This window comes from Acipenser ruthenus, chromosome 24, assembly GCF_902713425.1.
Source record: "Acipenser ruthenus chromosome 24, fAciRut3.2 maternal haplotype, whole genome shotgun sequence".
Classification (NCBI taxonomy): domain Eukaryota; kingdom Metazoa; phylum Chordata; class Actinopteri; order Acipenseriformes; family Acipenseridae; genus Acipenser; species Acipenser ruthenus.
Window position 1 is genome coordinate 22672586 of NC_081212.1, and position 12895 is coordinate 22685480.

The following is a 12895-nucleotide window of genomic DNA, read 5'->3' on the forward strand; positions in this document are numbered from 1 at the left end:
TATTTTCAGTAATGAACAAAGTATGTTCTTGTACACTGTAGAGTTATGTGGACTTAATCAATAGTAAAGACAGTGCTACCCAGGTAACCCTACTTTTTTCTGTAAAGGGCAGCTTCAGAGTCTTCATTACTGCAGCAGAACAAATACAGTACAAAACCCCTTCACCTCAATTTTTATTAGGTATCTCTGCACACATTTTCATAAGCATATGACTACATGGTAAAAGGACATGAATGAGCTTCAGTAAATTGTGGCTACACTGTTGGAATGTTACATTTATAAAATCCATGTTAATGCTAATTAAAAAAAAAAAAAAAATCACGTGACAAACTAGCTGTCATTACAGTTCAATATATGCAACGTCATTCATTTTAACATACAGCAGCAAAGTACACTCAGTGCCAAAGCATGAATCCAAAGTTTCACAAGTTTAACATAATTATAGTGCAAGCCACTTAAGATGATTCTTCCTGTATGTTCTCATGGTAAATTGCAAAGATTATGACAAGTCAATTTTGGCTGGTTTCACAGACGGTGATTACACTAGGCTTGGACTACCTACTGTTACCTTAGGCAGTCTAAAGTTATTGCTAAATCAGGTTCTGTGGAACCAGCCATACATGACCAGAGTAGTCTATTTAAAATAGCATTTCAGATTCTATTTGAATTTTGTAGGTTTTGGAGTAGGTTATATTAACCAAATGCATTCGAGAGAGAGAGAGATACTTAATGCCAATCATGGAAGTTAAGTAAAAATAACTTTGTACATGTAGGATGCACGTTTTACACAGAATAAATGGACGAGTGGAATAGTTTATCAGAAAAAACTGCAACAGCTAAAACACTGGGATCATTGAAGAAACAATTCCATACAGCTTGGGAGCCAACTGTGCTAGCAAGAGAGAGACATGATGGGCTGAACAACCGTTTCTCATTCCCAACTTTATGTTCCTATTCAAGTGAAAATATTTTCCTACCAACATTCTTTTACATAGTAAAAGGGGAGGCTTCTAATTTGATCACATTAACCAAAACACCTGTTAGCAGATAGTAAACAGGTGAGGCTTGCACTGTATCTTTTAAACTCCATAAACAAAACCTAGCAGCAACAAGCCAACTATAATTTCTCCCCAAAAAACTAGATCAATCAAGTAAATCCCCCACACACACACAAACAAAGCAGATGAACACGTTACATTAATACAAACAGATCAATTACACCAGTATAGAAACTTATTTTAGAAAATGCATGTTATCATGCACACAACTGCTTACACAGGGGAAACAAATCTAATTCAAGCCTTTATTCTATTGCCAAGTACATTTAGCAATGCATACTGCACAACACAGGAAAGCAAGAATCAGGTAATGTTAATTAGTTTTAAAATCAACATTTTCTGCGCTTTTTTTTTTTTTTTTTTTTTTGCTGCATTAGAATTAAATATTGTCCAAAATCACAAGAACTAATATTTGGTGACAAAATGCATGACATCCATTTCATTTTTAATATGAATTACAACTTAAATAAAAATCACTCAAAATGTATTTATACACCATTTACTATAACCCATGCTTTTTAATATTTTGGATCGAAAGGCAGTGGACCCAGCTCTATTTTAACATTTGCTACATGTCTTCCAGTGGTACGCCCTGGCTTGTTCCATTTCCTTTCTTTCTGCAGGCGAGAAGGAGGCCGCTGGTCATGTTTGGGAGGTCTGTATTCTGCATTTATGAAACATGGCCCTTCAAAGGGTTTACTGAAATTGGTAAACAGAAATTGAAAGTAAATTTTCACCTCTTTTAAAGAATCCATTTATCTTCATACTGTTTTGTGCAGAGCATTCATTCATTCAATGTGCAGGCTCTACTGACTTTCTGACCTATTGTTAAAAACACAAGAGAAGAATATTGTTGTACACCAAGTATTGTAAAATGCAATTGCTGAATATATCATACTAATAATGAATGGGCTTTTAACTGAGGATAGAATTAAAATTACCATTACTTAATTTTCATAATGATTCTTTTCAAACCCCTGTGTTTTTATAGGCTGATTTCTGATTGTAGACCATTTTAGCTTTAGCTTGTAAAAAAATCACAACCCAGCCCAACTTGAAACACTACATCTGAATCGTTACCAGTGTTATTTTAAAGCAACATTAAAATTAGATTCAAATAGTAGGATCCTAAGAATTAATATAAATATTTTTATACATTGAATTAAAACTTTAACAAATCTGTTTGTATTATTATACAATGTATTCATTAGTACAGATTTAGAACTATGTAAATGTAGCAGGACAAAATAAAACATGTACTGTACTACCATATTCAATTAGTAGATTAGCTTAACTGAAACATCTTTAAATACTCACCTTGGGCCATACGGCTTTGAATAGGTCTCTCCAAAGAAGTGTTTGTATACATATTCATCCAGATCATCAAACACTTCATCATTACCTTCTTGGTACTCTTCCATGTCCTCTAGATAATCCTCAACACCACTGACAAAGTCAGTGAATAGCATCTGGTCATGTATAAAGACACCATTGTGGAAGAACCTATTCATAAAATTCTGTAACTCTCTCCAGTGGTGGAAATGGTCTACCTCCTGCTTCAAGTAGCTCTGCATTAGTTGATTGAATTCCTCTGCTTTAATGGGATTCAGAGCTTTGTTGAATAAACTCATGGACTCCTGGTTTGCACAATCAAATACACTGGAGCATCCCTTTGGACTCCTATATTGTGAATATTGTTGTTCTTCATCATTCTCCTGATAGTTGTCTGTTGTGGATGTTCTTGGGTGTGTATGAATTGGTCTTTGTTGTTTGAACTGCCAGGATGTTTTGATTTTGTCAGCATTGTGGTCTCTAGGATCACCTGTGTGCTGCTGCTGGTCATGTTGGGCAGACTTTGTATCTTTTCTTTCCTGATATCTCCTTTCGTGCATCTTCCTGTCACGGTTTTTGTTAAACATGCGTGTGGCCGAGTCCTTGAAGTGCCTGAACGTGGATTTCACTGAATCAGAGAATTTTTTCAAATTCTCTTTAACAGCTTCTTTTGCTTTTTTTATCTGCTCTTTATGGTGATGCACAAACTCCTTTGTGGAGTTTTTCACAGCATCAAACTTGTCCTTAACAGAAGCAAAAACACCATCCTTGGATTTCTTCGATTTAGGCATTTCCTCTTTACCTTTTTCTTCCTTGGTTTCGACATACAACCTTTCCCACAGATCAGAGCGCTGCTGCTCAAAACTCAGTTTCTTTTCCAGCTCTGCCAACCTTGTCTGCAACTCCTCTGTCTCTGGGTCAGTTTCCCCTGTATTTTCTGAAGTCTGGCTCAGTTGGTCTAGGTGCTCTTTAAGCTTGTCGGTCACTCTTCGTTCCTTGTCCAGCTCTCTCCTGAGCATCTGAGCTTCTGCCATCAGGGTTTCCTTCTGGATCAGGAAGCTGCGGATCCGCTGAGTCTCCTCCTCCAGATGATCCTTGAGTTTTTGATTCTCTGTAATGATAGACTCAGTGCCGGCCCCCTTCTCCTCTAAATTCCTCATCTGTGCCCGGAGGTTTCTCAGTTCTTCCTGCAATGAGGACAGAGACTCTTCTTCCCGTTCCAGAGAATTTTTCAAATTCTGGTTCTCCAAGAAAAGGGTTTTCTGCTGAGAGTCAATGGAACTCCTTTCTTCCATGGTTTGTTTTAATTCTTCTGCAAGATATTCTTTCTGGGACTAGTTAAAATTGGCAAGGGGAGTAATAAATATATACCAAAAAAAATAATTAGACACATGGAGCATGCTCTAGATAAGCAATTTCTGTACTTTTTAATTAACCGCTATTAAAGCCTTACTATTCTTAACATATTTGAAAAATGTTGCTTAGTTTGCCCTGGTTATGACTTCACAAAGAAACAAACAAACAAATTCACAATTATGGATTCATGCTATGGGGAATTTTGTTGCAGCCTTATATGCATTATAAATGGTTTTCACAGTAAACAGAAACAAAAGTTTGAGTACTAGATTTTTTTTCCCTGAATCTGTTTACTTCCAATTGTAATACGTTCTATAAACATGGTCATACCATTTATCATTTATTTAGCTGATGTCTTCCAGAGAGCCACCAACCCATGAAAACTCAAACGCTACAGGATAGAACTTCTATGAAGTTTTACCTGTAGCTCAGCTTGTTTCATTCCGAGCTTCTGGTTCTCTTTTGTTATTTTATCCATTATCCCTGTCAGGGACAGCACCAGGTCTCGTTTTTCATCTAGGTCTTCTGACAGCTGCTTAACAATTTCCTAGATATGTGGAAACAGCAGCACTAAGTGAGCAAAATATTGCCTCACTACATTCCCAACTACCATGTATTATATTGCACATGGAAATTATATATTAAACCAAGTAGTTAACAAGGTGCATTACAAACAGCTTGGTTGCTTGCATTTCAAAACCAACAAAAGGGAAATATTTTGCCTCATTTTTTTTTTTTGATAGGAAAGTTTTCATTTAAATGTATACTCATGTTCCTGGAGACAAAATCCATGGTTTAGTTTATAGTAAAATACATGTTTAATAAATTCCTGGAACTAATTACAACGCTTTTGCTATCACCATAGTAACAAAATACTTTTGCAAATGTATTCTGCAATACAGTGCATGGTCTTTCAATTATTAAGCTTCATTCTACAATTAATCTTTAGCACTAATCTACCAATTACACAGTTTAGCTGACAAAGGATTATTTTAACAACCAAGCTGTACCAATCCAATCCCATTCATTAAAACCTTGTTATTTACAGTAATTACCAAAATTACAGAAAAATGCATTTTTAGAAACAAGCTGAAACAAAGTTCACCCAGGATGACATAACACACAGTAATGCAAAACGGAACAAACAGTGGACTATAATAATGCACAACTATTAGACAAATTAGTTAAAACTAAAAACTCTTTAAAGCTGTCTCCAATGTAATTCCACCTTCCCTTTATTGCTGAAGTACCTACCTTGCTTTCTGCAATGGCATCCTGCTCTTTCTGGCACTGATACAGATCACCCTTCACATCGTTCAATTCATGTTCACGGATTTTCTCAACTATCTTGTGCCTTTCTTGAATCTGCACTGTACCTTAAAGCAAAAATGTCATTATTATAATATTCAATGTAATAATGTAAAATGTATATACATGCACCCACAGCTTTTAACTGACTGATGCATGTTATTTAAAGTTTAATGTCCAACACACTTTTACATATTAGCAAGTATAAGATCATGCCATTGATTTTTCTGCCTTTACATAACATTAACCCTTATTGCATCTGAAATCTAAAGAAGTTTATTTCAAAACAGGAGACACATATAGAAAGGGCATGTATAGAAAAAACTGCAGTGACTCCAAACATATCCGTTGACCTTTACTGAAAGCCAGGGGTACTGCAAGTTTACAATACTGTAAGAACCAAAAGACATACATTTCGTTATGGTGAGGGGTGGGGGGGTTCCAGTTGACACTCAGTAGCACTGATCACATAAGGCTGTGTGTAAAAACTGGAATACTAACATCCACCATGCAAACACACTAAATTCCTCAATCCACCCAAAATAATGTTTAGCATGAAAGCAGCTGGTGAAGTACCATGCAGTTACAGATAATGCCATTGTTAAATTCATACTGGTTGAATCGTTCCTGCCAAATATCATGCAAGGTCTGCTCGTTAAAATAACAAAAGGGTCGTCTCACAGCTGAAATAATGTGTTCAGATTCTCAGCCTTTCAGCTTGTAAAGGCAGCATAGTAAAATGGATATCACAAACTCAAAATATTGTTTATTCACTCCCATCACACACACACAGCTTTAAAATACTATTAGAAGCATTAGATCAGCATACAATATATAATCTGGAGCACAAAAGCCACTAATATCTTCACTAACTGCATCAAAATACATGGTGTCAAAATCTTTATGTTCACGCAGAAATAAATTGGCCTACAGTTTAATGTTAGATGTGGATTATTAGCATACTCATTAACCATCAAAGCACCCTTATGATGAACACGTTGTACTCACAGATCCATACCTTCAAATCTACCTGTAAAAACAAAAGAATACTAAGCTAAAAACTAAAAATGTATGACTAAAAGAAATGTACCCAATAGAATATGCAGCCTACCAAACAATAATTGTATTGGTTTCTTATTAACTACTCCATGGATTTGATCCTGCTTACTTGTGCACTGTGGTACAGTACAGTATGTAAAACCATAGTATAAGTCAACTAACAAAAAAAAAAAAGTGAACAAAGACAAAGCTCCTAAAAAAAGCAAAATGGTTTAGACACAAAAGTGAAACTTGTGAACGTCAGAATCCAGCCCCTAAATAACTTACCATAGAAATGCCCCAATCCCATGCTGATGGCAATAACCAGTGCCAGTAAGACGCACTTGTTGAGGGTGCTGCTGACTTGGCCCCGTCTCCGGGGTGCCTGCTGCTCCGGCTCTCCCGGCCGCTCCACAGCTGGAACCTCCTCAGCCTCAGAAGTTGAAGCGGTTGCTTTTCTCATGCGCCGTTTTCGCACAGCAGGACTGGAGTGTTCACTTGCCTCATCACTGCTAGAATCAAATGCCTTAGACTCGGAAGGAAGGACTAGGAAGGAGGAGAGGGAGGGAGATACATTAATAAATAAATGGCATTATATTTACATACACACCGTTAATTAATCACTCATTGTTTTCCCAAGAGAACAAATAGATCAGAGGCAATACATATCTCAATCCAAAGTACTTTACCCTTCACCCAATTTAGAAAACCATTAAGGCGGCCTCGGCTGAATAAAAAGATAACATAACATGACATAAAATTGGATTCTTTTGTATTTTGAGGCTTGCAAAATATTAGATTGTTTATATTAAATTTAAAATAACCGAGTATATATTAATACTATACGAACAATTTACTCAAAATGAATACACAAATAGCTAACAGATACATTACAAAATACTATAAGCCAAAAAACATGTTAGATCTCATGAATTGAACCAAAGTAGTAACCCATGTAACTTCCTGCTCCTCATGACATTCTTTCAAATTTATGTTAGTCCACAGTTTAACAGACTATACACACACAAAATGTAAAGCAATGCTACTTTTGGTTAATTGTTTCTGTTTTGTGTTCAAGAGATCTAAGTAGGAAACCGAAACTACCTCAGAAAAGTGTTTGTGGGTCATGTGCCTTCTAGCTGTAACATTTTAGTCTGCTGCAATATAAAACAGGGTAACAGATATATCAGGTGTGTTAAGTAACTGAGAGGCTCAGAGAGTGAGAATTTTCCCTGCCCTGAGTGCTCTGAGCTGCTCAGGGGGCACGGGACTAAGCATGCCGTTAAGTGGGTTCTTTCACTGAACGGCTCACTAACTTAACGCACACACTGCGTTCATGATTCAAAAATTAAACTGTAAATAAAGTCTACTGATTTTATCTAAATAATAAAAAAAAACTTAAAATCAAAAAGATTTTTTGAAAGTTATAAGCTGGGATATAAAACGGATGTATGATGCATGCTTGATACTTACGAGGTTCAGGAGCACTGAACGTGTATTGACTGCTGGAAGAGGAGCCGAGGTCTTCGTTGCTCTCAGGCTCCTGCAAAGCACTCTCCCTTTCCTCCCAGACACCAAGCTCCTCTACCTGCGGAGGCTCGAGAGTCACAATGTCAGAATGGTCACTTGAAGACCCGAACACAACCTGCTCATCCAGTACCTTCTCTTCTGCTATCTGGAAAGGCAGGGAGAAAAGGGTTGAACATATATAAACAACCCATACAGTTAATCTCCACTAAGAAACAGAGATGTAATTTAAATAACTAGATAAAACAAATCATTTGTTTCATTTAAATATTTGGACAGCTGAACAGAATGAAACCTACATTAAGGCTTTAATAAAACTGCTTACATCAGGCTGCTCTTCTAAAGTCTCTTCTGTTTGGGTGGCTTCAAGAGTGGACTCTCCACTGCACTCTGCTACAAAACAATTAAGTTTAATATGAAGCTTTATCCTAACACAATTGAAGTATTAAGTGGACCGGGTCAAAACTGTACCCAAAAGACACTATTCTTGGGAAGAACCCTTCTAAAAGTTTCCCACAGTAAAAGCCCAGCGTAAGTGTAATAAAGCACAGTGAAAGCATGGTAAAGCATAGGTAAGCATTGTAAGGAAGAGGTGTATAGTAAAGAATGTTCCCCCTCATTATTATTATTAGTTTATTTAGCAAACGCCTTTATCCAAGGCGACTTACAGAGACTAGGGTGTGTGAACTATGCATCAGCTGCAGAGTCACTTACAATTACGTCTCACCCGAAAGACGGAGCACAAGGAGGTTAAGTGACTTGCTCAGGGTCACACAATGAGTCAGTGGCTGAAGTGGGATTTGAACCGGGGACCTCCTGGTTACAAGCCCTTTACTTTAACCACTGGACCACACAGCCTCCTATTATGGTAAATGCATAGTATAACCATGGGAAAAGCAAGGTAAAACTGCAAAAATACCATGGTTAACATGTTAAAGGGAACTGAGCTTATAAAGTACTGCTATCCACTGATAAGTGACGCACCAATTTAAACTTACAAAATATATCTGAGGTATAGTTTGTGGTTTCACCATTGACTGGTACAGCACGAGAGCAAGAATGTGTTGCGCAGTGACCCATATACATTTACTTTATTAAAGCTGTATGCATTTCCTGAATGATCTACAATGGTAATTACATCTGGAAGAATTGCATTAAACACAGTCCACTGAATGTAAGGGGGTGCAATATTCAGTGTTGTTATTGGATATTTAAGGACAACAACTAGAAAAGTTACAACTGATAGATCATAGTACCGTACCTACCTCCTTGTTCCAATGCATGACTTAGCTGGTCATCTTCCAGAATCATGGGCACCTCTGTGGGATCAGGAATACTGTCAGCTCCACCATTTTCAGGACCAAGTGTTTCAATATCAGAGCCCTCAAGAATCAAAAAGAACGGATGTCAAATTGAATTCAAATTTTTATTCAGTCTAAAATTAATCTGAAAAAACAAATGCGCTGGATGGTCAATTTTTAGGTCTAAAACATTTCTCCTGCAAGCATAGAATACACAATGTAAACTATGGATAGGAATATGATGTTACTGCCTGCTCATCTCATAAAAACACAGTACAGTTTAATCAAAATTAACTAATGAATACAGATCTGGATAATTAGAAGCACACACAGATTGTTTTTACATATTTGTTTAACAATTAAATAACATTGTAACCTACTAAAACCTCTTGCTAAACTTTTTAAAATGTATTGCTTTATAAAAGTTGAAACAAAACTGATTTGTACCCTGCAATGAATGAATAAGGAACTGATCCAGAAATAGCATGTAAATAAATGGCAGCCAGGATATTTGAATCAAGCTACTGATGCAAATGTTGAAAGCTACTTCATATATATCTTTACTAATCTGACCTTAAGCCATAAAACTCGTTTTCCAGTGTTCAAACCGCCTCAGCAATCCCCCCCAACAGAAATAGAGTGTTCAATTGCTGTTTGACAAGATCACACACCTTCTCATCCAGCAATGCTAGAATGCAGCATTATTAAAAACTAAAGGTAAAAATAGATGTCTCGCTGCATTCAGATAATAAGAGCAAACAAATTCGGCTGGCAGGCCAGTTAATCAATCAGCAAGGCAGTTATGTTTGCTACGTCAGGTGTTAAGTCAAATGCATCATCATGGCCACTTAAGCACAAGGCTTTACTTATTGTATGCATTTATTTTAAACTGTAAAATAAATACAGTACATCCTCGCTATGACAAACCTGTTGGGGTCCAAGCCTTTTGTTCATTATATTGAGGGGGTTGTCACATCGAAAGGATGAACAATAAACTGTTGGGAGTAAGTTAATGAGATTGTGAATAAAAGCAGAATTACATGTACCTGTACGTCTCATGTACGAAGTATTCTGCCTTTGCTTTATCCTATTCGTTAAAGAATTAAAACGCTGTACAAATAGCAAAAATCCCCAATTGAAGCTGAACTTTTATTCAAAACCAATCTATGAATCGTTTCAAAGTGCACCAAATCTTAACCCAACATGCAAGAATCCCAAACTGAGCTTTTTTCCAAATCAACCCGACATGAAAGGTTTGACAAGAAAATGATCAGATCCTCAAGTTTTTTGTTGATGTTTTCTCTTTAATCAATTTTGCTTTGCCACACAGTTGTTTAACAAGACAAATGTGCTTCTGAACAACCTATATTCACGACAGATATCCCTGCGTTACTCCTTTTTTCAAACAATCAATAGTTTCCAGCTTTGTTGCAACATAAAATGATTTTTGTTTCAGAGGCACAGTTATACAGCACGCGCTTTTTATTAAACAAAATAATTGACTTCACTGCGGAGGTGGCATCCCCTGTGTACAGGCCATGATTTTGACAGTGTGTGTTTATAGGATTTTTTATTTTTTATTTATTTTTTTATTTGGGGTCCAGGTGCCAGGTTCGTTATAATGAAGGGCATTATAGCGAGGGTGTACTGTACATATATCCTACTGCACCTTAAATAGATACAATAAGTAAAACTACCAGCATATCACATTCTGCAGAATGTAACTTTTGTTTTAGAAGTGAACTGTGGAAACAGGAAAGAGAGAAGTGAATGCTATTAAAGTGCCTGTTGCACATTAGCAGAAAAAGAATTGTGGATCATTTGACTAATAAAAACTTTATAAAAACAGCTTTCACCATCTACTTTTACATTCAGGGAATAAATCCTAGAATTCAGAAATCAGAATCCTTAAACTTCTTCTGGCTAATAATTCAAACATTGACATAGCTGCTTGCAATCGATTTCTATAGAAATACCTCATTGCTTATGATGGTCCATCCACAAGATGACTCGGTGTCGCTTGAATTTGCAGACATATTTCATGCAGCTATAAATAAAATAAAGATGCATTTAATCAAAATATTATTAACTTGACTTGTGTAAACTTCAAAACCATAACCCGACCTTTCTGAACACGGATTTACTGGTGGAATGACTCATTCTCACTGAATGACATATTCTGAGTCAAGCTAAGAATGCCTGATGAAACAAAAGGAAAGCCCATCGATAGACCAATAGCATACTCGCACATCATCCATTAAAAAAAAAAAAAAAAGTATAGACAGATATGCGCCAACATGATGCAAGCTGAGTAAACAGCCTGGGTACCAGCCTAAGGCCACTCATGACACTCAAGACCAATATGAACAATGGACTCTTTATCTAAGCTGTTGTTTCTGTAGCTATAGTAAATACTGTAACCAAGTTGTGGTAAACAGGGGGTCAATGAATTAAGTGGACTTTAACAGCATAATTAAACTGTTTTTTTTTTTTTTCTTACTTTCTAAAACTACATCATTGATGTTACCCTAATCCTGCATACAGTATGTTCTTTATTCAATTGTTAAACCAGCATGATTCGTTTAATTGTATACAGTCATCTGGACTTTCAGTGCTTAAGATTCAACTGAAATACTCCAAGCACACGAGTCGTGTGGTTTTATTTCATAAGCCCTGCAGATTTTCTTTGGGTTTTTGTAACAATGATGGCAAATGGCTGACTATACTAAATGCAAGAATATTCCCAACAGGTTATAGTTGCACGTAATTATTAATTCCGCACAATGACTAGTCTGTGGTCCCCCTAGGGAGTTAACATTTGAGTAATGCGCATTTTAAGATAACGTGTGAGTGTAAAATCTCAAGGTCACTTCAGTTAAATTGAGCAAATTAAAATACGACTATATATTTAGCACAGCAGTGGCATGATACGATATGTAGACCACACTACTGGCTATAGGGGGATATAGGCCTAAAATACAGCGCCCACTTATCAAATCATGTACTTCTGGTGACCTATATAAACCGTGTAACTTTACTGACATGGACAAGACACATGTTTCTCTACTGCTGTTACATTTCCCACATTACACTGTATGCTTGCTCAGTGAGCAGAGAAAAAAAAATTATAATTAAGATATTTACATACAAACTGCAAAACTCAATATACGAATATATGTGGCCAAAAAGGGATTTTAAAAAAGTGGTTATTTTAAAATACAGTACTAGCTAGTCTATTTCTAGTTTCCACTATGTCGTTTGTGACTACATAACACCAGAATTTTCCGACTTCCTGCACTCTCGTTTTCATTTCGAAACTTAAGGCAGAGCCCAGAAACGCTCAACATAAAATCGGATAATAATGATTTTGAAAGTGAAAATTTCACATATTGCAAACGGCCATTATTACCACCGTCAGGACTTGAGTTGGTCAGCGTCCAACTAGTCATGTGCCGCTGAGGCCACTTGCATTAATTGCAAACAAACGAACATTTAAAAAAACAAAAACAGAAATAGACTCCATTCTTGCACTGCTAGTGCAGTGAGATAATTTAACCGGTTCCAATAGTCTGAACGTCACTATCCTTTTGGCCTGTAATTTAAACAGCTAAATTAAAACATAATACTGACTGAACTGATATTAACGCTTCACCAAGCTAAAAAAAATCTGAAAAAAATTCCAAAAACGAAACTAGACTGTTGTGCAACCCTTTTTTAAAAAAAGGCAGAATATATATTGCATCATCATCATAACAAAACAAACAACCATAACAGCATAAAATAAAAGTACATTCCAATATGTAATATACTGTTGGTGTTTTTACCTGTGACGTTCTTGAAAATACAAGTGAAAAATTAAATAGCTGATAAATATGTAAACACAGAGTTAGCTCCCCGCCTCAGTCAGCTTTGCAGCTTCGTGTTGTTTTGGTCGCAATACGCCTTACATCGTCATCAACACAACGCCCCCTCACG

General features: G+C 36.5%; 1 protein-coding gene across 9 annotated transcripts; it reads right to left on the reverse strand.

Moving 5' to 3' along the window:
- Window positions 1–160: 160 nt before the first annotated feature.
- Window positions 161–12880, reverse strand: LOC117429459 (cell cycle progression protein 1). Of its 9 annotated transcripts, none has more exons than XM_058998741.1 (10): window positions 12745–12880; window positions 10897–10967; window positions 8885–9002; window positions 7945–8009; window positions 7566–7767; window positions 6381–6638; window positions 5001–5122; window positions 4168–4293; window positions 2376–3724; window positions 161–1757 (listed from the first exon to the last, which is right to left on the reverse strand). In XM_058998741.1, exons 2-10 carry the CDS (start codon window positions 10954–10956, stop codon window positions 1577–1579), a joined length of 2481 nt encoding a protein of 826 aa, XP_058854724.1. In that variant the 5' UTR covers window positions 10957–10967; window positions 12745–12880; the 3' UTR covers window positions 161–1576. The 9 variants fall into 9 exon arrangements, with proteins under 9 accessions (XP_058854724.1, XP_033904837.3, XP_058854728.1 ...); XM_034048946.3 differs by having other exon boundaries at window positions 7945–8012; window positions 12745–12879; XM_058998745.1 differs by lacking the exon at window positions 10897–10967 and having other exon boundaries at window positions 7945–8012; window positions 12745–12877.
- Between the last annotated feature and the right edge of the window lie 15 nt (window positions 12881–12895).